This window comes from Xiphophorus couchianus, chromosome 13 (assembly GCF_001444195.1).
Source record: "Xiphophorus couchianus chromosome 13, X_couchianus-1.0, whole genome shotgun sequence".
NCBI lineage: Eukaryota > Metazoa > Chordata > Actinopteri > Cyprinodontiformes > Poeciliidae > Xiphophorus > Xiphophorus couchianus.
The window spans coordinates 19876709-19902519 of NC_040240.1; the positions used below are offsets into that span (position 1 = coordinate 19876709).

Sequence of the window (25811 nt, forward strand, 5' to 3'; positions counted from 1 at the left end):
TTAAAGATGTCTCAGATGTCTTTTAGAAATCTGCACATTTTGCTATAAAATATGCCCAGTTTTGCTTTGATTCTATCACTAGATAGGAAAAAAAAATATATATATATATAGTTTTAATTATATAAGGGGTTTAATTACATTTAATTATATTTATAACTCACCCTTGGTATAATCTGACCAGATTATACATTCTCAGTATTTCACTTGTTATCCAAATCTTCCACAGCAAACTTTAATCAAGGGGGCAGATGCTTTTTCTTCAGCAGTGGAGTCTTGTGAGGGAGTGTGAATGGAGGCCGTTGTGGTTTTATGTACTATTTTTTGTTTTACTTTGTTTTTTCCAGTTTTTTTAAAGGTTCCTTCGCAGCAGCAGCTGGGTTTTAGTGACAGAATCGTCCTTTCACGTTTGGATTATGGCTCAGACAGCGATCGTTATATAACTCTGTGCAACACTTCAGTTATAAAAAAGCTTTTTATTGGCCGCCAGTTAATGTTAAACCAGTTTATTTGTACACATGCATGCTTTCTAAAAACAGATGGTATCTAAGCCTCGTTGCACATTTGTTTCTTAATGTGTTCAGAATTTATCAACTAATTTATTCACATTGTGTAGATTATTTGGTTGTTACAAACAGCAAGTGTGAATTTAATGTCACTAGAGAGATTAGACCTAAATTTACTATTTTCTAAACTTATTTTACCTGTAGTATCTCAAAGTTTTATGCGTGTTCTTCAAATATATTCAATTATTTATCACTACAGATCAGAGCTTCCAAGTCAGGATTAGATTCTAAATCTTCCAATTTAATCCAGTCAGAATCAGTAAATTACTGGCTGTAAATGATCCAGTTTAAAAGTTAAAGTTTGTCCGTTTTCTAAAAGAGAAGTAAGCCAGTGATAATAAAGAAAGAGGAGGATGAATCTCTCAAATTAAAGCTGAAATGTTTGTTCATCTGTTCCCAGTTCACTGTGGATAAAGTAAATGTTTAAGTCCACTATAGGCCATCTTCACCTTTGATCACAGAACTAATAATAGATTTATTGTTTATAAACTTAAATGTAATAGTTTATATGATTAGACAATAAGGAAGAAGTGCAGGTTATATGTGGCTCAAAGGTTTGAATCTTCCTCTATGTTTTAAAGGTCCCATTTCAACAGTTCAAGCTTAAAAGCTGTAGTGACATCTGGTGGAAAAACTTTGTTACATCTCTGTTTTTATTTTTTACTGAGCTCTTCAAGTCCAGAAGCTTCCAGATCTTCACATTCAGCAACAGTTAAAGTAAAACCATCACAGAGCCGCTTAAATCCGTAGCAAAGATGCTTACAAGTCAATTTTTCAAGTCTAATTTATGTCTCAAATGACTGTTATTAAAATGTTCTTATCAAATTTATACTAATTTAACACATGAACAACTAACACTTTAAATTATTTTACATTAATTCAACAATTATTTTAAAAAAAATTTAAAAGCGATAATCTAACATGTAAAAAAAATTACAATGTGCTTTGAAAATAATTTTTTTAATGGATTATTATATAGATATGGATTTATGTTCAAATTAAGAAATGATCAAATTAAAAAAGATATCTATAATGTAATCCAAAGCAGTTTCAATAATTTCTATACATTTACAAGTGTAATATTTTATCAATAGTTAAAATTACGAAATGAGAAAAACTTACTGGTCATGTGTACAGATTCAACTTTAATCCATTAAAAACAGCAAATACATGTTTCTCATGTCTTTATTTTGAGATAAAATGTCTTGAAATAAAAAGCAGACTGTAAATTAGTAATAATGTTTTGCACAACTCTTTATTGGTTGTACAAACATAAACAAAACATGTGATGCTACACGTCTCCAGCTGTTTAATTATTTATATATTCAACAATATTTCGATGCAGAAAATGGTGCTCTCAACTTTCCTACTAAAAATACCAAGAAATTTTGTCGAACCTCATTTACAACTTTCTCTCTTTGGTAAAAACTAAATTATAGCAGATCTTTGAAAATAAAGACTGTTTAAATTAATGAAAACACATTTAAGGGCCTTCAAGATAATGTATGAAAACAACTAAAATGTCAAACTCAGTAAAAACTCAGTAAAAGATCAAGTCTGTCATGACTGAAATGCTCAAATTTCATTCAAATAAACTCAGAAAATCAAAAAAAAAAATTCTCCATATGAATGCATTTTGTTTGTTTTTCTGTAAATGTTAAAGGAATAATCTGAAAATAAGATCTTTGTATTCAAAAGGCTAAAAATTTATTATTTGTAAGTCTAGTTCTCCAGTTCTTTCATTTGTTCTGGTTTAAACTTAAACAGTCTTGTCTCTCATGTGATTACTGTTCAACAGGTAATAAGGTCTTATTATAATTTGTTATTTATGAGTTTGAACTAATCTGACTCTCTACAGCTGGATGAAGTCTGTCTGGAGACCCTCCTGCCCTCTGGTTGACTTCCTGCTGTTATGGACCACCTGGTGCACCTTCATGTGAATGTCTCGAGAGCGTTTCTCCTGGTAACTTTTCCCGCATACCTGGCAGCTGAAGGGTTTCTCTCCAGTGTGGGTCAACAGATGCTTCTTCAAGTCATTTTTGGTGACAAAGGCCTTCCAGCACAGGTGGCACCCGAAGGCCAGCTCCTTCCTGTGGAAGCGGATGTGGGTTTCCAGGTATCCTTTGGTGGAGAAGCTTTTGCCACAGAGAGTACAGCTGAATGGCTTCTCTCCCGTGTGCGTTAGCATGTGGACGTTAAGCCCTCCCATCTGCCGGAAGGCTTTCCCACAGATGCGGCAGGGGAATGGCTTCTCGCCAGTGTGGATCCTCCGGTGAACTTCTAGGATTTGGACAGAGGCGAGACTCTTCCCGCAGGTATCGCAGGAGACGCGGCTGACAGTTCGGTTGGTGTTGTGGCTCCTGATGTGCGCCGTCAGAGAGGTGCGCTCGATGAACGTCTTCCCGCAAAATTCGCAGATGTACGGCCTCTCCCCACTGTGGATCCTCTTATGTCTCCTCAGAGCACCGGGTCGAGGAAAGCACTTCCCGCAGATGCTGCAGGAGTATGGTTTGATGCCCGTGTGGGTTTGCATATGGATCTCTATGTGTTGAAAGGTGTTGCCACAGATGTGGCAGACTTTCCCTTTGTCTTTGTGGCCCTGCAAGTGATCGGCCAGCGTTTCAGATGGTAGCAGATCCTCACCGCACACCCCACAGACAGACTCTGAAGCGTGGCTCTTGGCATGTTTTCTTAGATTGCCTTTGCTCTGAAAACTCTCCCCACAGACTTTGCAGCAGGATGACGGACTACCTGACATCTCTGCTTTTTGACCTTCTGTATTCTGGACTTCCTGTTCTCTGTCTAGTGGACGCTTGGCGCTGTGGGTCTTCCTGTGTCGCCTCAGAGCTCCAGATCGGGGAAAGCGTTTGCCACAGACGGGGCATCGGTATGGCTTCAGCCCTGTGTGGATTCGCATGTGCGTCTCCATGTTCTGGAAACTCTTCCCGCAGACGCTGCATGTCCCACCAGCCTCCATGTGAGACTCCAAGTGAGTCTGCAGAACGTCTGATGAATCCAGCTGCTCCCCACACACTCCACACACACATCTGGAGTCGCTGCTGTGTGTTACTGCGTGTTTTCTTAAGAGGCCTCGACTGTGAAAGGAATCTCCACAAACTCTGCAGCAGAGTGAATCATCAGGGAGTGGTTCTACGTTTACTTCCAGTTTAGCCATCTCTGAACTATCATCCTCCCCTTTGCGGTGATCTTCATGTGTCTTCAGATGCTCTAGAAGCATCTGGTTCTCAGCAAATGTCTTTCCACAGATCTGACAGGCGCTCGGTTTGTCTCTGCTGTGGATCTTTTTGTGCCTCTTCAGTGCGTTGGCCCGTGGGAAGCTCTTGCTGCAGAAGTCACAGCTGTACGGTTTTACCCCAGTGTGGCTCCGTACGTGAGTTTCCATGTTCTGAAATGTCTTCCCACAAATCTCACAGAACCTGCTCATGCAAACGGTTTCCCTGTGGGATGCGAGGTGGTCGGATAAATCTCCTGAAGCCTCCAGGTGTTTTCCACAGACTCCACAGAGATTTTCAGGTGAGTCTGCATGAATTTCCGAGTGTCTGATGAGATTTACTTTGTGACGGAAAGTTTTCCCACAGATTAAACATTGATTACTTACAGATTCGTCTCTTTTATCTGCTGTGTTTGTCTCTTTCTTATCTGAGGAGTTTTCAATCCGTTCTTCATCACTTTCAGCAGCAGAAATGTCAGAGGAGGCAGCAGTTACTGCGTCTGAATGCAGCGGGAGGTTTTCATTATCTGTGGTCATCTCTTTGGCAGAGGAGCCGATTGAGACTGACAGAGAAGAAAACATCTTTAGTTCATACAAATATTTCAACTTTTGTTAGTTTTTCACATAAATACCAAATAAAACACAATAATGTCCTTAATAGTAGTAATTGGGCCTGTCGCAAGCAATACATCAATTCATTGCATGAAAAATAAGCCTGATCATTTTTATTTGTGTGATTTATTATTTTTCTCTTTCAAAACCAAAACCTGGATGACAGAAATCTTCAGTCTGGTGCTTTCGTCTCAACTTTTTGTTTTGTTTACAGAAACTAAATAATTTTATTTGTTGCTTTGTTTATTTAACATTTTTTAAATGTTCATTAGAATGTAAGGTTTATTGATCTTTGAAAATGTGTTCTTGCATTATAATACTGTTTTATCACCTGAAAATGGCCTCAAAACAACATTATTATCGCAATAACTTCTGGGACAATTTACCATCCAATGAAATTTGTTATTGTCACAGGCCTAGTAGTAATGTGACAAAACAAAAACGGTTAAAGGGGTGCACATGCTTTCACAAGGCCCAGTTTATTTACTGTTTACATTAAAAAATGGATGGTAAAAATGTTGTATTTATTAAAGGCATTAGAAGACAGACATTCATGAAAGCAATGACGAAATATAATTTAAAATGTAATTCAAGTCAAAAATAATCAAAATCAACCAATTTCCACTTGACTAAAAGGTTATGTGCTGAAAAATCTTATTTTGTTCACTAAATGCAGAAAAACTGAAATATTCCCTCTTAATCTGTCACTTTGTTTAGAGAAAGCTAAATTAGCTCAGGGAGTCATCTTCTGTTCGATTCAGAACTACCTAAAGTACGGAAACTGCAGCTCATTTTTGTTGTGCGTTTAATGTTAGTTTCATTTAATTGCTGAATTAAGATACACTCTACTCATCTGAGCCTATATGGGTCGTAGTTCTTGGAAACATAATGAGACTCTGGGGCTCGGACCTCGAAGAAAACAGGAAATCAGTATCAGTCAGCCATCAGTAATAAAAAACATTTATGCCACAATCTGGGCCAGAAGGCAATGCTGCAGAGAGTTATCGGTGGAGCAAATAAGTTAATTAAGTTGTAATATAAAGCTCCAATTTATTTACTTTGTACAGTAAAATTTAAGTTCTGATTTTCTTATGATAGTCAAATCACTCTGCTGATCAGAATGAAATAACGTACTGATGGTATCACCAAATCTGGGAATATTTTTAACCTTGTTGAAACAACAGATTTCCCAGAAAAAATGAATGACGAGAAGAAAACTAAACATATGAAATCAGATATATGAATAAAAAGACAAATGACCCTTTCCTCTCACTGTAAGATTAAGACCAAACATTTTCCATTCCATTTAATTAAATGGGTTTTTTTTTCAAAGACGGGTCAATATAGCTAATTAGCATTAAATAGAGCAGTGCAGTACTAAAAAATGTTTTTTTAACTTTTATATTTAACTGAAATTTAAAGGGGAAAAGCAGTACACTGGGGGACCTTTATAAAACCATTTTAAACTCTAAACTTGATGGTTGATGCAGGGGCCCAGGAAACTTGGGCCCCATGACAATTTTTTTTGTTGTTGTTGCTTTTTGTGAATAGTCCGGGATTAAAAGAAAATGTCTCTTTCAGGGGATTAAAAAACAAACAAAAAATAGCAAGTGAAGTATTTTTAATTATAATAAAATTGATAATATGTATAATAATTAGTAATATACCCAAAATGTCTACATCAATTTGAATTGCTTCTCTTGTAAATGATCAGCAGGCTGATTCTGATTGGACTCTGGTTGCCTAGCAACAGTCGACCTGGGCTGTAGCTTCAAGCTAGCGGTTCTCACCCGTCCGCTTCAGCAGAACCACCGGGCTCAGTGCGGCCTCCAGCAGCCGGCTCTGCCGCTCCAGTTGCCGCCGGAACTCCTCCACCTCCCGCTCCAGAAGCTGAACAATCAGCTCCGCGGCTGCCGCCATCCCGTCCGTGAGAAGCGGCCGCAGGAGCCGCACCAAGCGGCCCGAGCCTCTGAACGACCCGGCTTCCCCGGCGCGCCTCTCCAGCGTAGCCAGGATCTCCTCGCCGACTTTGGAGAGCAGCTCCGACACCGAGTCGGTCAGTGGCCGGAGCCCGCAGCTCTGGGGACACACAGACAGAGACATCCCGATGCAGAGCTCCGTCCACCGGACTGCAGGAAGGAAAACAGTCCAGATTGTGTTGATCTGTCCGGGTCATTGAGAGGAAGCAGAGAGACGTAGCGCCCCCTGCAGGACCGGAGGAGCACAACATGTCCAATTATTTCTGTGGTCCTGGTTCATTCAACGTTCACTACAGTTAAAAATGAACAAAAGTAATTAAATATAAAAATATATACTTTGCTTTCCATTGATTTTTTTACCCATTTTTTGACGTATTACAGTACATTTAGTCAGTATGAATATGAAACATCAGACATATAGTGCTTTACAAAGGGTTCTCAAAGACGCTTAAAATATGTTTGTATTCTTATTTTTAAAAATCTCTTAGTTTTATGATATTCTTCTGTTTTCTGCTCTACAATATTCTGTTGTATGATGTTTTAATGCTTTCTGAATAGGTAGATGTCAGTAATGAGAATTTGTTCTAAACCTGGTTCAAGGTTAAATAAAGAAGAAATAAACCTTAATTTTAGACAAAAATGAATAGTAAATAGAAGAAAACCATAAGCAGTTTTCAAATGATTGATGACCGTTTATTAAGGGAAAACATAAAACCAAACAGTTTTCCTCTCTCAGTAACACTGTCCACACTGAAGAGTGTTGCTACCACAAACTGGTACCATTTAATTGCATTCACTGGTTGAAAACAAGACAGGATTTTTGAGTTTCCGACTGTCTGATCACCGGTCAGGATGATGAGGCTCAAAATGGGCCCAGAGTAACTTTTAATGTCCAACAACATGTAAAAAAACTTTAACAAATAATCAACATATCACACGACCTGTGACGGCTTTAAACGTCGGTTTTTGGTTAAACCAGGTTCAGAGGAACATTCTGCTGAATTCACGAAGAATCCTTCAGCATTGAGTCTTTAGAAAAAACAGAGACTGCATGCCAAGAAACGAAAAACAAACACTTTCAACTGCTTCTGTTATAAAACCTTCATTAAAAAAAGCAAAAGCTGCATCACAGATTAAGATCAATGCTCAGTATTTTGATTATTTAGAAAAGAAAATTATTTATTTAAGTAGAAATTAATATCTAGTCAGTTTTTTATTTGTTTCAGCTTCCACACTGTAAAAACACTAAATCTTACCAAGTATTTTTGGTTCAGTTTCTTAATATTAATATTAAGTTAATAGTTACTTTATATTAATGAAAACATACAAATTACACTGGGAGATTATTTCACTTCTAACATGGAAAAATGTCTTGTATTAAGTGAAATAACTACTTTTTTAAAATAAAATTAAGGAATTATTTACTTGCCCTGCGACAGACTGGCGACCTGTCCAGGGTGTACCCCGCCTCTCGCCCGGAACGTAGCTGGAGATGGGCACCAGCAACCCTCCCGACCCCATTAGGGACAAGGGTGCACAGAAAATGGATGGATGGATGGAATTATTTACTTAAAACACATTCCTTTATCTTGCTGAAAAATTATTAGTAATTTAGTTTTGTCTTGTTTCAAATGTAGTAAGATGTTTTCACTAGAAACTAGACCAAAAATACCTAATAAGAGTTTGTTTTTACAGTGTAGGTATAATAATTAGCACCAAAGGTCCAATTCATCCAATCTCAACCTAAAACCTAAGGCGATTATAATTAGGAGAGATGAACAAAATCACCAAATTGTAACATTTGACTAATAAAACAGAAATATTTACATCCTGTCTGAAATTGTAAAAAAAAAAATGCATCAACTGTGGGACAAAATGTCAAACAGAAGACTAATAAAATCAGTCTCATGCTTGCAGCTTCTACTGGAAGCTCTTGATGCTCCAAACTGGTTTTACATTAAAATAAAAAAAAAAACTGAACCAACCAGAGAACAGTTTTACTTTCACACCAGTTCCTGCAGATTCAGAACTGATCCTGGTTTTTCTATCCAGGTGATCCAACTGTGAGCTACATTGAGATGGTTTGACTATATGAACCTCATTTGTTATCTTGAGATTTAACACTAGGATTACCTAATCCTATATTATCCTAATATCTTCTCAGGGTTAATTTATCCCTCCACCAATTTGTAGTCCCATATAATCCCAATAAATTAGAATTTGGCAGGATAAATGTACTTAAATCAATGCTTATCAGTTTATTTTGACTTTGCAATCAAATATTTCTACTAATAGCAAAGATAAAATATTTAGAAAACGTTTAACTTTTCTAATTTCTGCGTCCATTTCTTTATTCTCTCGACCTCGTTTGAGTCAGTTTATCGTTACGGTGAAAGTAAAGTAACAGTTACAGGAATGCTGAGATGCTAACGCTAAGCTCAAATTAATGATTTAAATGATTAAACTCACAGTGGAATGGGGATTTGCTTTTTGAATTATTTTTCCACTTCAGGATCTGATCATCAATTTATTCCATGTTTACACTAAAAAATCAGATTCAACAGATTATTGATTATTATTTAGCAGCTCAGTTTCAGTCTTGAGTTGAAAAACTCCTTTTGCTTCATGTTTAGTGTAAGATTTTAATTTCTGCTGCAGCTCTTCATTGTGTGCAGTGGCAAAAAGACTGACTTAAAAACATTTTAAAAAATTATACCAAGTTCAATTTCCAATTTTTCATATTTTTCCACCTTTCTTTGCATTAAAACAAAATTACAAATAATTTTAAAAATCTTGCTTTTATTTCTATTGTCTCTTTTAGGGGATTATCTATTAATTCCTCCATTTCCTGCTGGGCTCAAACCTGCAAACTGTTTTTAAGAACCTACAGCATTTTTCCTGCTTTTATAAGTTTGTAGTTAGAAAAATTAATTACTGTTTATGTCCAGATCAAGAGATGAGACCACAAAGAAATCCAGAAATCTGTTTTCAGAAGAAGAATAAAAGACAGCAAGTTGGATGTTGATTGAATTTTTGGGATTTGAAAGATAAAATGTTTTGGAAAATCTGGATTTTTTTCCATCAATCCACTTTGTGAGTTTCCATAGTTCAGAGTGATGTCAGCATGCCCAGGGCGGCCATCTTGTTTTATTTATTTGGATTTTGAATTCAGGTCAACTCTACAACAGAGTGTTAGCATCAGGCTAAGTCTGGTTTTTGAATCACGAGAATAAAGTTGTAACTTTATGAGAACTCCAACATGAAAAATAACACAAAAAAAAATTAAATGAGGAATATTGAGCATCTAGTAAAATTATTCTTTAGAATAGGTTTTACAGATAATATTTAATGGTAATATAAAAAATTTTAATCAGTAGCAGGACTTTGAAATGATGAGCAAACAACTCAGTCCATTTCGGAAAAAGAACCACATGGACTGAACTGGTCACAACAAATCTTGATAGCTTTATCAAAGCTTTTTTCTTATTAAAATTATGCTTTTCTCTTAATATTCAGATGTTTTGTCTGGTAAAACTGCACCTTTTTGTAACTAAGCTAAAATTCTCGTAGCCTTGCCCTAATTTCTCCTTCATAAAACTCACAGAAGGTATTATCAAAGAAAAGACCCCTTTTTGAAAATGTTTTCTGATATTTGTAAATTGGTTTTTAGAGAAAAAAAGTTTTATAAAATTTGAAATCAGATTGGGTCTGATCATATCAGAGATTTAATTTTTAAGCCGCTTTGTTCAGCCCTAGGTTTAGTTTCTGATCTACAGCTGGAAGGGTCCGGAGAAGAAGCTGTCCATCCTCTGGTTCTCGGTGACGCCCGCCATCCCGCCAGCTTCATGAACCTTTAGGTGACCGTTGAGCGAGCGCCTGGCCTGGAAGCTCTTCCCGCAGACCCTGCACTCGTATGGCTTCTCCCCGGTGTGGACAAGGATGTGCCTCTTCAGGTCCACGTCCTGCATGAAGCCCTTCCCGCACACCTGGCACAGGAAGCGCCTCTCCTTGTTGTGGAAGCGGATGTGCGTGTCCAGGCTGTTCTTCTGGGTGAAGCCCTTCCCACAGATGCTGCAGGAGAAAGCGCGCTCGCCCGTGTGGATCTTCAAGTGCATCTTCAGATTGCCGATCTGGTTGAAGGCCTTGTCGCAGAAGCTACAACTGAAGGGTTTCTCCCCGGTGTGAATCCTCAGGTGCATCAGCAGCGCCGATCGGCCGGGGAAGGATTTCCCGCAGGTTTCGCAGGTCCTGGCGGCAACCCGGTGGAAGCGCAGGTGAGCGTTGAGGCTGTCGATGGAGTCGCACAGATTCCCACAAACGCCGCAGCAGCAATTGGGCTCCTGCGCGTGAGTCCCAGCATGCCTGACTAGCAGGATCTTCCGGTCGAAAGCTTCGCCGCACACCTTGCAGTTGGTCAACATAGATGTGCGGCTTTTATTCGCTTTAGGGACGCTGTCCTTGTGATTGGTCGCCATGTGTTTCCGCAGGTCCTTCCGCTTGCTGAACTCCTGACTGCAGATGCTGCAGGAGAGGATGAGTGCGTTGTTGTGCTCCTCCATGTGGCGCTCCAGCGACGTCATGTGGCAGAAGGCACGTGGGCACTCTTTACATTTGAACGGTTTTTCTGCCGCGTGAACCAGCATGTGAGACATCAGGTTGCTTTTCTGCCGGAACATTCTGCCGCATTCAGGGCATTCATGCGGCTTCTCCCCCGTGTGGATGCGGAAGTGCAGCTCCTGAGCCCTGATGGAAGTGAACGTCTTCTCGCAGACGGAGCACTTCTTTGTGTTCTGCTGGTGAGCCTGCAGGTGAGCCATCAGGCCATCAGCAGAGTCTGAAAGCTCGCCGCAGAAGCCACAGCGCCGGTCCGGATTGCTGCCGCAGACACGCAGCGCATGCTGCAGCAGGAAGCCTTTTCCCGGACAGAGGCGTTCGCAGACATGGCAGCTGAAACGCTCTGTAGGAGGAGTGCGCTTTCGCTTTTTCACAATAATTAAAGGTTCAAGACCAAGAAGTTCTCTCTTCTTTTTGCCCAAAGATCCGAGAGGTCGTCCTCGTTTCTTCTTCCCAGAAGATCCGAGAGGCGGACTTCCTTCCATTTTCTCGACGGATCTGCAAGGCCGACCTCTCTTCTTTTTCCTTTTGCCCTCTGACCTGAGAGACTGACTCTCCGTCCAGTCGTCGTCATCGTCGGTGCACGTAGAGGCCGCCAGGTGGTAGGATGGAGAAGAGGAGATTGGCGACGACGGGCAGGAAGCATCGCTGACGTTCTCAGAATCGAGCGGATTCAGGTCCGCTGAGTCGAACTGGGCTGGCAGGTTAGAGTCGTCCAGCGTCACTACCTTCAGAAGGCCTAGAAACAAAAGCTTCATGTTTAGACTCAAGAGATTAACAGACTTTAAAAAAAACACAGCTCTAAAAACTTGAGTGTTTTTCTGACCTTTTCTAGAATCCAAATGTTTCAGACATTCTCCCCAAAATGACTTTATTTCATGTAGGGGTGGACAATATGGACTTAAAGTTTTATCACAATATTTTGAGACACTATTGCGATGTCAATAAATGTGAAAATAACTATTTATTGCATCTTTTTTAAGTAAGTACGACTGTAACTGTGTGTCACAGCAATCTTAACAAGTTACATCAATAAACAAATTATTCAACAAATTCTTGCTAGAAATCGGTAAAAATTTAGGGTTTGAAATTTAGTCAGAGTGGGACATCTGTGTTAAAAATCTGCTTTGTTATATTGCATTTGTAGAAATATGAGAGAATGTGCGCTCTTAGCAACAAGCTATCTTTGACGTATTTTTTTCCGGTTACCATGTCAACAAGAACTTCGGCAGTTAGTTAGGAGAAAGTAAACGGCTTGTAAACACTTTTTTGGAAGAAGGATGGTGTATTAATGCCATCGTAGATGGAAAAAAAGAGGAATAAATTTCTGCCAAAAAACAAAAACTCAAAAATTATTAGATTAATTTCAGAAATTCTCTAGAAAAAATAAGTAGATTTCTAAGCTCCAAAAGTCAAAAATGCGTTAGAAAAAAATCTGAAATTTTGAGCTTAATCTTTGAGCTTTTCTAGGAAAAAACTTACAAATTTCTGAGTTTCAGGGTATTTTTAGTAGTAGTTTCAGTAGTTTTATATTGATAAAAAAGATATTTGGAAAAGAAATGTCTTCTTAAAACCTATTTATTTGTATATTTGTTCTTCATTTCAATATGTGAAATACCAGAATTTGCACACAACCGTATATTTTTGGCTGTTTGATGACAACATTTTTAAAACAATTAAATCAGATGTTATGATTATTCAGTACTCAAGTGGCTCTTTTTAAGTAAAGTTTTTCTAATTCTGGAGTAACTTCTTAGACAGCGATTTTGTACTTTCACTTGGGTAACAATATGTTGAATAAGTGCCACTGTTAGTTGAGAACATTCTGTTGGTACTAATTTTTATTTCAGGCGTCTTCATCGCACCTGTGTCTTCAACTTCCTCTTCACTCTGATCTGCAGGGCTTTTACTGTGAAGTTGACCGGAACTGGATGAGTAAGCGCTGGCCGCAGCGGCTCCTGCGGCTTTAAAAGCCTCCATTTGCTCCGACCTTTGTAGCCTGACTTCAGGTTTCAGCAGAGCGTCCAGCTGCTTTCTCTGGAGGCATATCTCCTGCTCGGACTGCCGCAGTCTCTCCTCGTACCCCGCTAAAGTTTCCTTAAACAGTCCGAAGATTTCCTCCGCGGTAGCCGTTAGCCGCGCGGTTATCACTGCTCTCTGCGTCCGGAGTTTAGCCGCTTTCTCCCCGTTTTCCAGCTGCTGTAGGACGTCCTCAGCGGCGGCGCTGATCCGCTGGTGCACCGACATCCGCAGCAGCTGAATGGCGCTCATTCTGCCGCAGATTAGCCTCCCAAAGCCACTAAAACACGAGAGAGGATGGGAGCATGTAAACACAATTTTTTAAGGAAATCTGTGGAAAACGCTTCCGTTTAGTGAACGCGAGGCATAAAGAGGAAACGGCGACCTCTGCTGGTCAGGAAGAATCTGTAAATACCTTTATTAACTAACTTAAAAATCCACTTTCAGCTGTTTTTATGTAGGAAAAAACGTTTTATAAGCAACACAATGACAACAAAAACTCTTACTCTAAATTTATCCTACTAAGATAAGAGATAAGATAAGATTTATTGTCATTGTCATCAACAGATTACAACGAGATTGAGATTTGCTCGACTCGAGTTAAGATGCAGGTTATGTGTATATACATAATATACAAAGATAAAGAAATAAATAGTACAAAATGAGAAATAAATAGACATCAGAAGATGGTTGCAGCGCCTGGAGGTGTCGCAACAGAATTTACATTTTTAACAAAGTGGTCTCAAGAGCAGAAGTTCTTATGCCTTTGAATTTAGTGCCATGATTGCCATCGGGTAAAAACTGTTTTTTAGGCGATTTGTCCTGGTTTTTATTGCTCTGTATCTCTTGCCTGATGGCAGCAGCTGGAAGAGACCATGGCCAGGTGTGAAATTAATTAATTAATTAATACATAATAAAATATAATAAACACAAACAATAACCCCCAACTGTAAGTGATTTAGTCTGGAAATGTATCACAAGAACATGTTGGAAATAATGTAATACATTTATAATTGGTAATGTTGACAATACATCTTTGGTTTTCATGGAAATATTGCACATTCAGGCAGAGTACTGGCAATTAGTCTTATTATATTTGGCAAGTTTCATATTTACAAATGTAAATTTTCATAATAACCACCCTTTTTGACACTTTTGGTTAAGGTAATCAAACGATATTTATCCACTATTTCCAAAAGTACAAACAAAAAAAGCTGTAAACACACATGACTGTATTGTTTACAGTTTTACATGTATTTAAAATACAATGTAATATATAACAAAACATAAACTAAGAGGTGGGAGCGCAGTGTTTGCGTTTGTCTATAATGTAAATAAACACGAAAACGCAAAGCTTACATTTACTGTTATGGTGTAACAGCGACCCCTGCTGGGTGAGCAGTGTCTGCTTTCTGTCTCCATGTTTCAGTGATCGATCGATCTGATTCCCCAGTTATTGACGTTTTTCTCCATCTTGATTTGACTCTGCATTTCTACTAACCATTTGTTGCAAGAAAATATCAACATGAAGCCAATAATTACAATCGCCATCAAAATTTTACCAAACCGTTTTTATTTTTTTGAAATTTCACACAGTTTTAGCAGAAGTAACTCAGGATAAAAGACAATCCAGCATCACCACATCATTATACAACTTCAAATAAAAGTTCTGCAAAATAAAAGTTTCCTCTTAAAGTCAAACAAAAAGAGAAAAATACATTAAATTTGCAGAAAAATAAAAACACTAAAAGCTACTACTCAGTCAAAACAATGCAGGGAAAACACAAAAACAATTTTAATGCATTAAACTATTTTACAAGTTTAAATTGAGTTTATAGCAAAGATACGTTTATAAGTGAGCAATAGTCACGTATTTGATCCTCATTTCTTTTCATAACAAAAAAGGGGGGAAAAAGAATCAAGTTTAAATTATTTTACAAGGTTCCTGTACAATAATAAACAATTCAGGAGATTTTTATAAGCTCTAGAAAATATTTTGTCTTGATCTTTTCACCGCTGATTGTTTTGGTTTGAGGCCCAAACTGTTTAAAGAAACTGATTTTAAAAAATTCTTCAAATTTGTGTCCAGGAAATAATAAATTTTGAAATATGAAATTTGTATAAAATATGCTTTTTAAAGCACAAAGATTAAATAAGATTAAAATAGATAAAAATAAAAATGTTAAAATAGTTTGTATCATATGTTGTAAGAGAAACGGTTCTTTTTGGGTATTTTTAGGAATGGAGTCAAGTAATAATAACTGTTAATGAAGTTACAATAGTAATATAATTCACAAATTAATCACTTTAGGTGATATCTAAAGTTTTCTCAGTATTTTGAAAATTGTTTTTAGGATTTATTTTTTAATGTTTTGATGTCAACAAAATTAGTAGCAATAATTATTCTGTCAGCTTTAATAAAGCTTTCAATTAATTTATAAATAACTCCAGTCAACAGCTAAGAGTTACTTAATATTACAGGAATAGTGTAGTTATTTTGCTAGTTTTCTATTCAAAATGTTCTGATCTTTTTTTCCCTATTTCTGGATAAATTACCATAAAAAATGTTTATTATGAAAGTGCAGATGACACAAGTCGACTCTTTGCTTTACAGAAACTCTAAAAACCAGTTAAATCCTCCAAGTTCAGGAACGAAGTTAATTGTACAAATTAAACCCAAATGTGAAATATGTACAGCAGATTACCTTAAAATAGCTATTTGCAGCTCACTTTTGTTTTTTGCACACAATAAAGCACAGAACTGAACTTCTTCAGGGGACCTTTGTACAAAATTCATTCAGAATAAATAATAGCAGTGATAAGAGTGGAAATGGCTCCAATTTGCTGTCAGAAATGTAAAATTATTTACTAAACAGGAGCAATAAAAAGCATTTCTGCTGTGACTAATCATTAACCTTTTAAATCAGAATGAGAGGTGACGTCACACTGTGTGAGAGAGAGAGTTACACAGCTCTGCAATCAAACAGGCTTTGATTGAGGTTTTAAAACAAAGACAAAAATACTACCTAAAATGTATTTTTCAAATTGCCTTTCATATTTTTTATTAGCAATAATTGTGGTTAGCGTTACTGCTAGCGGTTTCTGTGTATTGACACGAACAAAACTTGGAACTTGGACTTTTCAAATGGATACAACTAATCTAAAAACAAAGTCGAAAATAAAATCTTTGAATAAAGTGAGCATTAAAGATCTGCAGAATATTGAAATAACTTCAGGAAAATTAGAAAAGGAATGTTTTAAAGTTTTTCTAAACAATTTGTGAATCTTTAAAAGCAGATTTAAATTATTTGAAACAACTATGACAGTTCTAGTTTGGTCTGAAAAGATTAATCGGAAGAAATAAACTAATTAATTAATTAGTTTGCCTTGAAACGGGGATCACATCCAGAAAAGATTCAATTCAGCTGTTATAAATGTGTTTTTACTCAGAGTTTCTGCTTTCAGACTCTAACTTAGTGAGAGTGAGCTGGATGGAGCTGACCTTTACAGAAAGCATCAGAAACAGGAAGCTCTGTCTCTTAATGTTAGAGCAGACTTCCTGTTTTGGGCCATTTTTCCTATATCAGACAGGAAGGAGCTGAGTCGTTTATATACAAACAGCAGCAGATCACAGCTGAGTGAACTGAGGTTGGACCTCCGCCTCCTGCTGCTTTATGTGTGACATCACAACTGGGTCCTTGGCGGCCTGCTCCCCCGCATGGACCTTCATGTGCGACTCCAGCGAGCGCTTCTCCTGGTAGCTCTTTCCGCAGGCGTGGCAGCTGAAGGGTTTCTCACCGGTGTGCGTCAGCATGTGCCTCTTCAGGTCGATCTTCTGCACGAAGCCCTTCCTGCACACCTGGCAGACAAACGCCTTGTCCTTCTTGTGGAAACGTTCGTGCGTCTCCAGCGAGATTTTCTGGCGGAAGGTTTTCCCGCAGAGGCTGCAGATAAATGGCTTCTCGCCCGTGTGGATCCTCATGTGGGAGTCCAGGTTGCCGATCTGCCTGAAGGTCTTGCCGCAGACCTTGCAGGGGAACGGCTTCTCCCCCGTGTGGATCCTCTTGTGCACGTCCAGATGTTGGCTCATGGTGAACTTCTTGTCACAGGTTTCGCAGGTGTAAATCCGGGGCTTCTCGCCGGTGTGGCTCTTGATGTGCCGCTTGAGGACGGTGCTTTCGATGAAAGTCTTCCCGCAGAACTCGCAGATGTAAGGCCTCTCGCCGGCGTGTAGCTTCAGGTGTCTCTCCAGGGAGCTCTTCCTGGGGAAATCCTTGCAGCAATCTTTACACCTGAAAGGTTTTTGCCCGGAGTGCGTCCTCATGTGGATCTCCATGTCCCTGAAGTTGTCTCCGCAGATGTCGCAGGTCTTGTTCATTTCTCTGTGACTCTGGATGTGGAGCTGCAAGCTCTCGGACGACTCGGCCCGCTCTCCACAGACGCCACACAGGAGGTCGGGGTGATTTAAATGTGTCTCTGTGTGTCGCAGTAAGTTCCCTTTATTGTGGAAAGCGTTCCCACAGACCTTGCAGGAATGAGAAGGAGTCAGACTCGGCTTTCTGCGTTTGCTCTTGTCGGTCGGCTGGTTGTGGCTCCGAGCGTGTCTCCTGAGGTCAGAGGTCGTTAGGAAGTCTGCTCCACAGACTTTGCAGGTGAACGCCGTCTGTTCACTGTCGGTCTTCATGTCTTGCTCTGGTGAAATGCTGTGGACGGAGTCTTCAGAGAGCTTTTCTTCTACATGGGTTTGTAGGTGAGTCATCATGTTGCCCTTCTGGCTGAAGCCTTTGCCACAGTGGCGGCAGCTGAACGGTTTCTCACCGGTGTGCAGCCGCGCGTGCGTCTCCTTAGCTCGGATCGAGGGGAACTTTTTGCTGCAGAAGTCGCAGGTCCAGCAGCTGTCGCGATGCGTCTGAAGATGCCGTTTCAGGTCGGCGCTGGACTCCAAATGTTCCCCACACACACCGCACCGACTCGCCTCTTCCTTGGCATGTTTCTCCACATGTTTGATCAAAAAGCCTTTTGTGTCAAAGGATTTCCCACAAACTTTGCAGCTGGGAGATGTTTCTTCTGCTGCAACTGCATCATCCTCTTCCTCCTCAGCTGCCGTGTCATCGTCTGGAAAAGCCGCCTGCTGGTCGAGTCTGGAAGTGGAACCAGATGGTCTTTGGAAAGGCTGATTCCTAACACCAACAGACAGACACAGTTCTGCAAAGAAAATAAACAACAAATTAATTTGCTGCTGATAATACTAGCTGCAACTGACAATAATAAAAACACAAAATCTTGCATGTCGGTTCAGTTTCTATTGTAAATATCTTAGTAAACTTAAAATAAGACAAAAGTAACTCACAGGTAACTTTTCAGAAAGATATAAGAGCTTGTTTTAAAAAATAATTCATTAAAATTGATGAAATAGTATTAGTTCCACTGGCAGATTGTTTCACTTATAACTTGGGAAAAATGAAATCATCATGTAACACACAAATGAAACACACTGTGATTATAAATGTGACAAAAATGTGAAAAAATTAAATTATATTAATACTTATGCTTTATTAGTGTCAGGTGACTGATTTTCCACTTTATTGCACAAAAAACTGAATTTTATGATCACATAATAAGCAGTAAAAAAAACATGACTAAACAAACAAAAACGCATGAACTTACAACTTACTACATACAAAAATAAAGAAGCTAAAAAAATATTAGAAAAACTGGTATGATTAGAGATATCTAACCTTAAACAATATAATTGCTTCTATCTTACGTGTTTTTATGACAATGAATGTTATTATTATCTGGTGGCTTATTACTCCTATATTGCCCCCATCCAGGGATAAAACCTTAAATCAATCTGTTAATTTTTTGCATATGGCTGAAAGCTCCACTTGTAGTAGGTGGATCATGTTTTTATGAGTTTAATATGATTTTTCTGGTTGTAATTCACTACAGGTGAGCTCACGGACCTTTTGGCTGCTCTCCGCGGCCTCCTCTCCGCCTCTCTCCCGGCTCCAGAGTCCCTCTTTCTGCCGCTCTGCTCGCTTCGAACGCGGTGAGGATGGAGTCCACGGCCGCTGCGATCCGCTTCATCAGCAGCGCCCGCAGCTCCTCCAGCTCCGCCTGGCCGCGCTCCTCCAGCAGGCCGAGGACCCCCGAGGCTGCGGCCGCCAGCTGCTGCTCCACACAGGCCCTCAGGCTGCCGCTCTCTGGTCGCTTTTTGGACATTTTTAAGAGGTTTTTAAACACAACAAAAGGGCGACATGGAAACAGAACGAAGAACTTCCGGCGCGGGCGTGACGTCATCTCGAGGGCAACAAGGAAACAGTTCAACTGACTGATGAGTTGGCGTATCTACCGAAATAGTACTTTGTTATGTAAGTTCAGCGATTCATTTTAACATTTTATCTTTTGTCTAAATACGGTTTTTATTTTTTGGTTGTTATTTGAGTTTAAACACGAAGCTAAAGTGGGTTTGAGATTCGGGAAGTGCCTAAAGGGCTATTCCACCTAATTTTTCACCACCTTCTCTAATCTACTTTAGTTAACAAACTACAAAACATTGACACTTCAAACCTGAAATAGATTATTCTCAACTAATATCAGAATATTTAAAACCATGTTTGTGATTTGTGAAACTTCAACATAGGCCGATTTCAGACCCTTTGTTGCATTTGGATCAAACTAGAACTGCTCTAATTCCCAAGCTAAAACTCCTACACTCTTCAAACCTGGACTGGATTATTCTGCTCCAATAGCAGAACATATAAAACAATGTATGGGATTTGTGAAGCCTTTTTTTAATTTGAGAAACTTTACTAAAATTCAGATTACTATTCACACTTGTTGCATGCAGTTTTCTTCTTTCAAATTCAATTCTAATTCAAAAACACTTTATTAATCCCAAAGGGACATCAAATATCAATGTAACTCATTGAAGCTTCAAAGAGTTATTGTAGATGCTGATGGCTGTTGGATGGGAAGATCTTCTGCAGCAGTCTGTGTTGCACTAAATCTGAAGAAGCCTCTGACTGAAGATACCCTGCCTTCCCAAGACAGTCTTGTGACAGGGGGTTTGCTGAATCAGTGTATAATGGCATCATCAACTCCAACTCCACTGCAATAAACAAACTGCAGGGGGTCTTGATATTTCCTTGTCTGCTTATTCAGGTGGGCTGACAGGAGTCTCTCCAGGACCTTCATGTTGTGGAATGTCAGGGCTACAAGTCGTTGATGACTGATGGGTAATATTCTGCTATTAGAGCAGAATAATCCAGTCCAGGTTTGAAGCGTCAAGGTTTTGTAGTTTTTTAAGCTACAGCAGATTAAATATTCTGAAGGTGGTGAAAACTTAGGTGTAATCGCCCTTTAACCTTTAACCATTTTCCAACTCGGAAGCTGGAATCAGAAACCAACTTCAGCTTCATTGATCCAGACTTTCTTAGAAAAATATTTTGTTTTAATTTAATCATGTGAAGAGCGACATACATTTACAAACATCACCTTACTTTTTTTATACTTAAGAATATCCTCTGGTGAATTCGGCATATTATTTAAAGAGGTTGTTTCAAGTAACCAGGGGTGCCCAAAGTCGGTCCTCGAGGGCCAACTTGCTGCACGTTTTAGTTCTCTCCCTGGTAGAACCAACAACCTTTTCAGCATGTCAATGTTCTTCTTAGGCCTTCTAATGAGCCATCATTGGATCCAGGTGCGTTAAACCAGGGAAAGAACTAAAACATGCAGGATGCCGGCCCTCCAGGACCGACTTTGGGCCCCCCTGTAGCACTGGGAGAAGGCAGAGGAACTCTATCACAGATTATCTGTTTCACACTGTCACAACATTGTGACAGTTTTAACAAATATCTAAAAGAATATTTTTTTTATAAATACTGACATTAAGACTGATATTGCAGCTTTGTGGATCTTTCTGTGTTTCATGTCTTAAAGTGTCAACTGGGAACAGAACCCTCCGAGGCGTAGCGATGTCTCAGCAGCAGCAGCGGAAGAAGAGGAATAAGAAGACGGGCGTTCCTGATGGGTGGCTGGACTACTGTCCGGTTGGATCGAGGATCCCAGGAACCAGGTTCATTCCCTTCAAGGTTCCTCTAAAGGCCACCCTGAATTGCCAACTTCCCGCCTCCCAGTCCTTTGATATGTGGGACCTGCTGGACTCGGTGCGACAGCAGAACCAGGAGCTCGGTCTGATCATCGACCTCACCTTTACGACCAGGTACTACTCAGTGTCAGACATCCCGCAGTGCTGCGCCTACATCAAGATCCCCACCGAGGGTCACCACGTTCCAAACGACGGAGTCATCCTGAGCTTCAAGCGCGTGGTGAGGCACTTCCTGAGGCAGAACCAGGACAACAACAGGCTAATCGGAGTCCACTGCACCCACGGGCTGAACCGCACCGGCTACCTGATCTGCAGGTACCTGATCGATGTGGACGGGTTGGACGCCGCGGCAGCTCTGGAGCTCTTCAACTCCAGCAGAGGTTACCACATGGAGAGGAAGAACTACATTAAAGACCTTCAGCGCGCCGCCAAGAGGAGCAACAGAGGCATCGACCAGCCGGAGAGAAACCCGATCATGGGGCTCGCCGTGGGCAAATAACCAGCAATGCTCATAAAGCACGAGGAGAAGGTGGAGAGCAACACCGCGGCACAGCATGTCAAGGCTTCTGGTGAAAATGCAGAAAATCAGTGAGAAACAGACGAGCCAGAAACAAACCAAACGCAGAGCCCGACTTCGCTCCGAGAACAGGGACAAGAAGCCTGCTCATAGGTCAGCGCAGGGTCGCGACCCCGCCTCTTAGACTTAGCTTAAACAAACTTTATCTTCTTTTACAGTTTCTGGGTGATTATTTATTTCCTGCACCAGAAACACAAAAATGAATTTAAAAGCTGATAAACGATTCCTGCAGATAACAATGAACATAACTCTGATTCTGGATCAGAGTTATGGTTTAGATCGGATGATTAGTTATTATTTATTCCCATTATTGACAGCTGCACTTATTTACTGCAGCATCACAACTGATCTGATTGTCAATATTAATGATTCTAACTCGTTATTATACAAACAAATCTGTTTTAGAAGAAAAAATAACTGTTTAAAATTTTTATTTTTATGAATTGAATTTTAATAAAGTTTGGCACGTGAAAAAACATGTTTTCTCTAATTACAATAAACGTTTTAACTGGATTTCTCAGATTGAGGAAGGTTTAAATTCAATAATCTTTGAGCCACTTCAACTGGTACTAAAGTTTTTAATGTGGAACCAAATTTCTGCATCAAACAATTAATTAAAACTGATCTCATCTGAGACATAACTGATAAAAAACATAACTTTGTGTTTCAGAGTTATGTTCACGATCTCTGGTTCTGAATGGAAACTCCTCTTAAATTAATTTTAAGAGGAGAAGTTCAGAAAAGCAAGTCGCCGTCCTTCCATCTCATCTCTGTTTATCGTCTTTAATCAGAAACATTTTCATGTTTAAGACCTGAAGCTTTTAGGTTTTTCTTCTTCTCTTTATGGTCAAACTTTTCCATCAACCACAGATGCTGTTTGGAGGAGGATTAGGGCCAATGATAAAAAAAAATATGACTTTTCTCACAAGATTAAAGACAGAATTTTGGAAAAAGTCAGAATTTCTCTGGAACTTTTTTCCAGAAAAAAAAAGTACTTTTTAAAAGTAGAAAACCTAATAAACCAAAGATCAGAATAGAAAATCCAGAAGTTAAAGTGAAAACCAAGCTGCAGTCGATATGTGTGGAATAAACTGGATTAAAAGCCGGGATTAGAGGTTTAGAGTTTCCTCTTCCTTTTTTTCAGAACTTTCTGACTGTCTGGGTCTTGGTTGTCGCTCCGAGGCCGACCCCGGTTCCTCTTCTTCAGGCCAGTCCGGTTTGGGTTCTCCTCTTTCTGGGCTTCCGGCTCTTTGACGTCAGGGACCTGCTGGAGCCGCCTGGCTCTTCTCTGGGTTCTGCTTCGGTTCTTCAGAACCTTCTTCCTGCTGTGGGTTTGGAGGTGAAGCTTGAGTACGCGAGGGACCTCAAACTGCTCCCCGCACAGACCGCAGACCGGCGTGGGGTCCTGCAGGTGGCCTCTGACGTGCCTGAACAGAAACCTGCGGGCACTGAAGGCGCGACTGCAGGCCTGGCAGCTGAACCCGTCGCCATGGCGACTCGGCTGTTCCCGAGGGGCTGATCCGGGGTCGGGCGAGCCTTTGCTGTAGTCGTCGCTATCTTCGGTTTCCGACGACAACACAACCGGGACGTCCGGGTCCGGGTCCGGCACGGGGTGGACGCCGTCGCGTAGCCTCGCGGACGGCCGGGAGCTGTAGGTGAACTCGATGATCTCCGCCGCGTCCAGAGGGGGGAGAGTCTCCTCGGGTTTGACCTCAACATGGCAGGAAGGCTCAAGAAGCAGGTTCTGGTCCAGACGGGTCAGGAGCAGGTCGTCTCTGGGATCCAGCAGCTGCTGTGTGAAGACATCTGGGAAAAAATAAAAGTAAATATGAGATTCACTTTGAGTTCAGACAGAGCACATCCATGCAAAACTAGGACTGCAACTAAAAACTACTGCAGTAATCGATTATCGATTATTCTGATGATCAATTGCATAAAAAGTTGACACATTCTGCAGATTTTTCACTTAAGCCTAGTTTGTAAAATATTAAAAAAGAAACATTTTAGTCTTTTTTAAAATAAGAAAATAAACAATTTATTGCTTAAAATGCAATAACATTTCATTCATTTATTGAACTCTTGATCATTTGTAGCAAAGAATCTGCAGATAAAAAAATATTCTAACAACGTGTGAAAAGCTCAAAGTTTCATGTTTGACTTAATACAATGTAGAGATGATCTGTTGATTAATCTTTGGATTAAGAAATCAATAATTGGATTGCAAATTTGTATTTTTACAGTATGTTGAGTTTTCATTTTTAACAAATGACCTTTTTTAAGAGTCTGTATATGACAATTAATGATTAATTGATTACAAGATTAGTTGGGGATTATTTCAATACCCGATTAATCACCATTAATCGTTTCAACCTTATAAAAATTGTCCTTCGTGGTGTGTTAAATGTGTGCTTGTCAGTCTCTGTGTGTGAGCGTTCAGCTGCTTGGTTTTAGCATTTGACAGAAGTTGAAAAGAACTCCGAATTTCAGATTTCTGATGCACTTCACAATATTTCTGTTTTAACTTTCCTGGTGCAGACGCTCTACATACAGAGGTGGATAGAGAAGCCAAAAACTGTTCTCAAATTAAAATACAAAGTAGTAGTACTGAAAAAAGAAATAGAGTCGCCAACATCTTTCTGCCTGGTTTTCTGCCTGGTTTTCTAAAGAGGAGCGGCAGGTGGATCAGAAGTGTTTCCCAACAACCGATGCTGTCATCCGGGACATGTTACTGTGGAATATCGTCTTAGCTGCCCAGAAATTAAGCTTCAGTCAGAGGCTTCTTCAGATTTGTTGCAAGACTGACTGCTACTGCCCACAGCATCTACTGTATGTGAAGATGCTAGAATGACATGGGATTCGACAACATCTAATTTCCTTTTGCGATAAATAAAGAACAATTTAAATAAATTTTATTATAAGTTCCTAAAAAAACTTTCATTCCTTTTTAAAAAGTATAAATTCAAACACCCGCCTCAATTTAGTGTCTTTCAAAGGTACTGAGGAGTACTAACAGCCATTTTACCGGACAACTTGAGCTCCCCCTGCTGGTGGAAGTCTGTCTGCATCGCAGAAGGTTTCATGTCCCAGAATCCCCTGTGGACTGACAAGTGGAGGCTCACCTGCGGCCGGTGCCTCCATCACGGTCTTGTCCAGGGCGCAGAGCAGCGCGTGTTGGCGGGAGATCACCTGCTGGCTGAGGGCGGCTTCCTCTTCGTACTTCACGATGGTTTCCTCAAAAGCCGCCAAAATCTCCTCGACCGCCGCGTTCAGGCGCTGAGTGACGAACAGACGCAACTTCTGGGACCGAGACATGTCGCCTTCCGGGGGGAAAAGGTTGGAGTAACAGGGCTATTCTGGAGAAAAGCCGCTCCGAATGACCGGCTGCTGCTAACGAGCGCTACGGAAGTAAACAGAAGGACTTCCGGAATTCTTCTTCTTCGCTTCTGCGGCTGCTTGGATTTATTTTAATCACTTTTCTGCCCTCTTTTGGTTTTACTAAAACCATTTGACCTGAAATAAACCCGAGTGGAGTCTTTCGGCACTATTATAACATGTTTTCTGATACATCGTGATTTATGTTATAAACTGCGCTGTTCGTGTTTTAAAAGCTGCTGTGACAAAATATTTTCTCTTGTGAGATCAATAAAGTATCTATATTTCTGTTTCTGATTACAGATCAGTATAATAAGCATTATTTTTACAGCATTGTGAAAGTAGCAAATCTAAAATTAGATTTGTTTATTTTCTCCATCGTATGCTCTGACTTACCTGGTTTGGTATTTTCATGATTTAAAATGTATTTTAAAAAGTGCCAAAAATAAATTAAACCATCAGGATTAAAAAACTGAAATTAATTATAATACATTTTCCTTAACTTTAACCACAAATATCCATCCACCCATTAAATCTTAAAACATTAAAAACATTTTATATAGACTTTAAATAAAAATATATATGTAGAAAATAAAAGTCTGTACAATTTGAAAATAGACAATGTTTCAGTATTTGATTTCAGTGGTTTAGTCCTGTTTTTTTTTGTTGCCAGTCTTTAAAGTACAGAAATGAAGTTCCTATTTCTACAGTGATCAGTTTTAAAGTCTAA

General features: G+C 39.7%; 5 protein-coding genes across 5 annotated transcripts; 1 reads left to right on the forward strand and 4 right to left on the reverse strand.

The window, feature by feature from the left end:
- Window positions 1-1688: 1688 nt before the first annotated feature.
- On the reverse strand, window positions 1689-6693 carry LOC114155765 (gastrula zinc finger protein XlCGF58.1-like). The gene is made up of 2 exons (XM_028035835.1): window positions 6198-6693; window positions 1689-4358 (listed from the first exon to the last, which is right to left on the reverse strand). Exons 1-2 carry the CDS (start codon window positions 6508-6510, stop codon window positions 2416-2418), a joined length of 2256 nt encoding a protein of 751 aa, XP_027891636.1. The 5' UTR covers window positions 6511-6693; the 3' UTR covers window positions 1689-2415.
- Window positions 6694-7970: 1277 nt separating this feature from the next.
- LOC114156664 (zinc finger protein 879-like) lies at window positions 7971-13380 on the reverse strand. The gene is made up of 2 exons (XM_028037227.1): window positions 12866-13380; window positions 7971-11739 (listed from the first exon to the last, which is right to left on the reverse strand). Exons 1-2 carry the CDS (start codon window positions 13269-13271, stop codon window positions 10157-10159), a joined length of 1989 nt encoding a protein of 662 aa, XP_027893028.1. The 5' UTR covers window positions 13272-13380; the 3' UTR covers window positions 7971-10156.
- Window positions 13381-14569: 1189 nt separating this feature from the next.
- Window positions 14570-19338, reverse strand: LOC114155660 (gastrula zinc finger protein XlCGF57.1-like). The gene is made up of 2 exons (XM_028035651.1): window positions 18986-19338; window positions 14570-18224 (listed from the first exon to the last, which is right to left on the reverse strand). Exons 1-2 carry the CDS (start codon window positions 19320-19322, stop codon window positions 16648-16650), a joined length of 1914 nt encoding a protein of 637 aa, XP_027891452.1. The 5' UTR covers window positions 19323-19338; the 3' UTR covers window positions 14570-16647.
- Window positions 19266-21945, forward strand: LOC114155675 (RNA/RNP complex-1-interacting phosphatase-like). The gene is given in 3 exon segments (XM_028035671.1): window positions 19266-19393; window positions 20964-21720; window positions 21722-21945. Coding segments are annotated over 3 exon segments (906 nt in total). The 5' UTR covers window positions 19266-19356; the 3' UTR covers window positions 21834-21945.
- Window positions 21946-22267: 322 nt separating this feature from the next.
- On the reverse strand, window positions 22268-25347 carry LOC114155676 (zinc finger protein 219-like). Its single transcript, XM_028035672.1, has 2 exons — window positions 24829-25347; window positions 22268-23515 (listed from the first exon to the last, which is right to left on the reverse strand). The coding sequence occupies exons 1-2, from the start codon at window positions 25019-25021 to the stop codon at window positions 22827-22829; spliced, it is 882 nt and encodes a 293-aa protein (XP_027891473.1). The 5' UTR covers window positions 25022-25347; the 3' UTR covers window positions 22268-22826.
- Between the last annotated feature and the right edge of the window lie 464 nt (window positions 25348-25811).

Bases quoted from the DNA above. Each gene is read 5' to 3' on its own strand.
- LOC114155765 (XM_028035835.1), bottom strand. From the start codon at position 6,510: ATGTCTCTGTCTGTGTGTCCCCAGAGCTGCGGGCTCCGGCCACTGACC. The intron at 4,359-6,197 runs GTGAGAACCGCT...CTTCTCTGTCAG, and splicing joins GGTTCTGCTGAAGCGGACGG to TCTCAATCGGCTCCTCTGCC.
- LOC114156664 (XM_028037227.1), bottom strand. From the start codon at position 13,271: ATGAGCGCCATTCAGCTGCTGCGGATGTCGGTGCACCAGCGGATCAGC. The intron at 11,740-12,865 runs GTGCGATGAAGA...TTTTGTTTCTAG, and splicing joins AGAGGAAGTTGAAGACACAG to GCCTTCTGAAGGTAGTGACG.
- LOC114155676 (XM_028035672.1), bottom strand. From the start codon at position 25,021: ATGTCTCGGTCCCAGAAGTTGCGTCTGTTCGTCACTCAGCGCCTGAAC. The intron at 23,516-24,828 runs GTGAGCCTCCAC...ATTTTTTCCCAG, and splicing joins GATGGAGGCACCGGCCGCAG to ATGTCTTCACACAGCAGCTG.
- LOC114155660 (XM_028035651.1), bottom strand. From the start codon at position 19,322: ATGACGTCACGCCCGCGCCGGAAGTTCTTCGTTCTGTTTCCATGTCGC. The intron at 18,225-18,985 runs GTCCGTGAGCTC...TTTTCTTTGCAG, and splicing joins CCGCGGAGAGCAGCCAAAAG to AACTGTGTCTGTCTGTTGGT.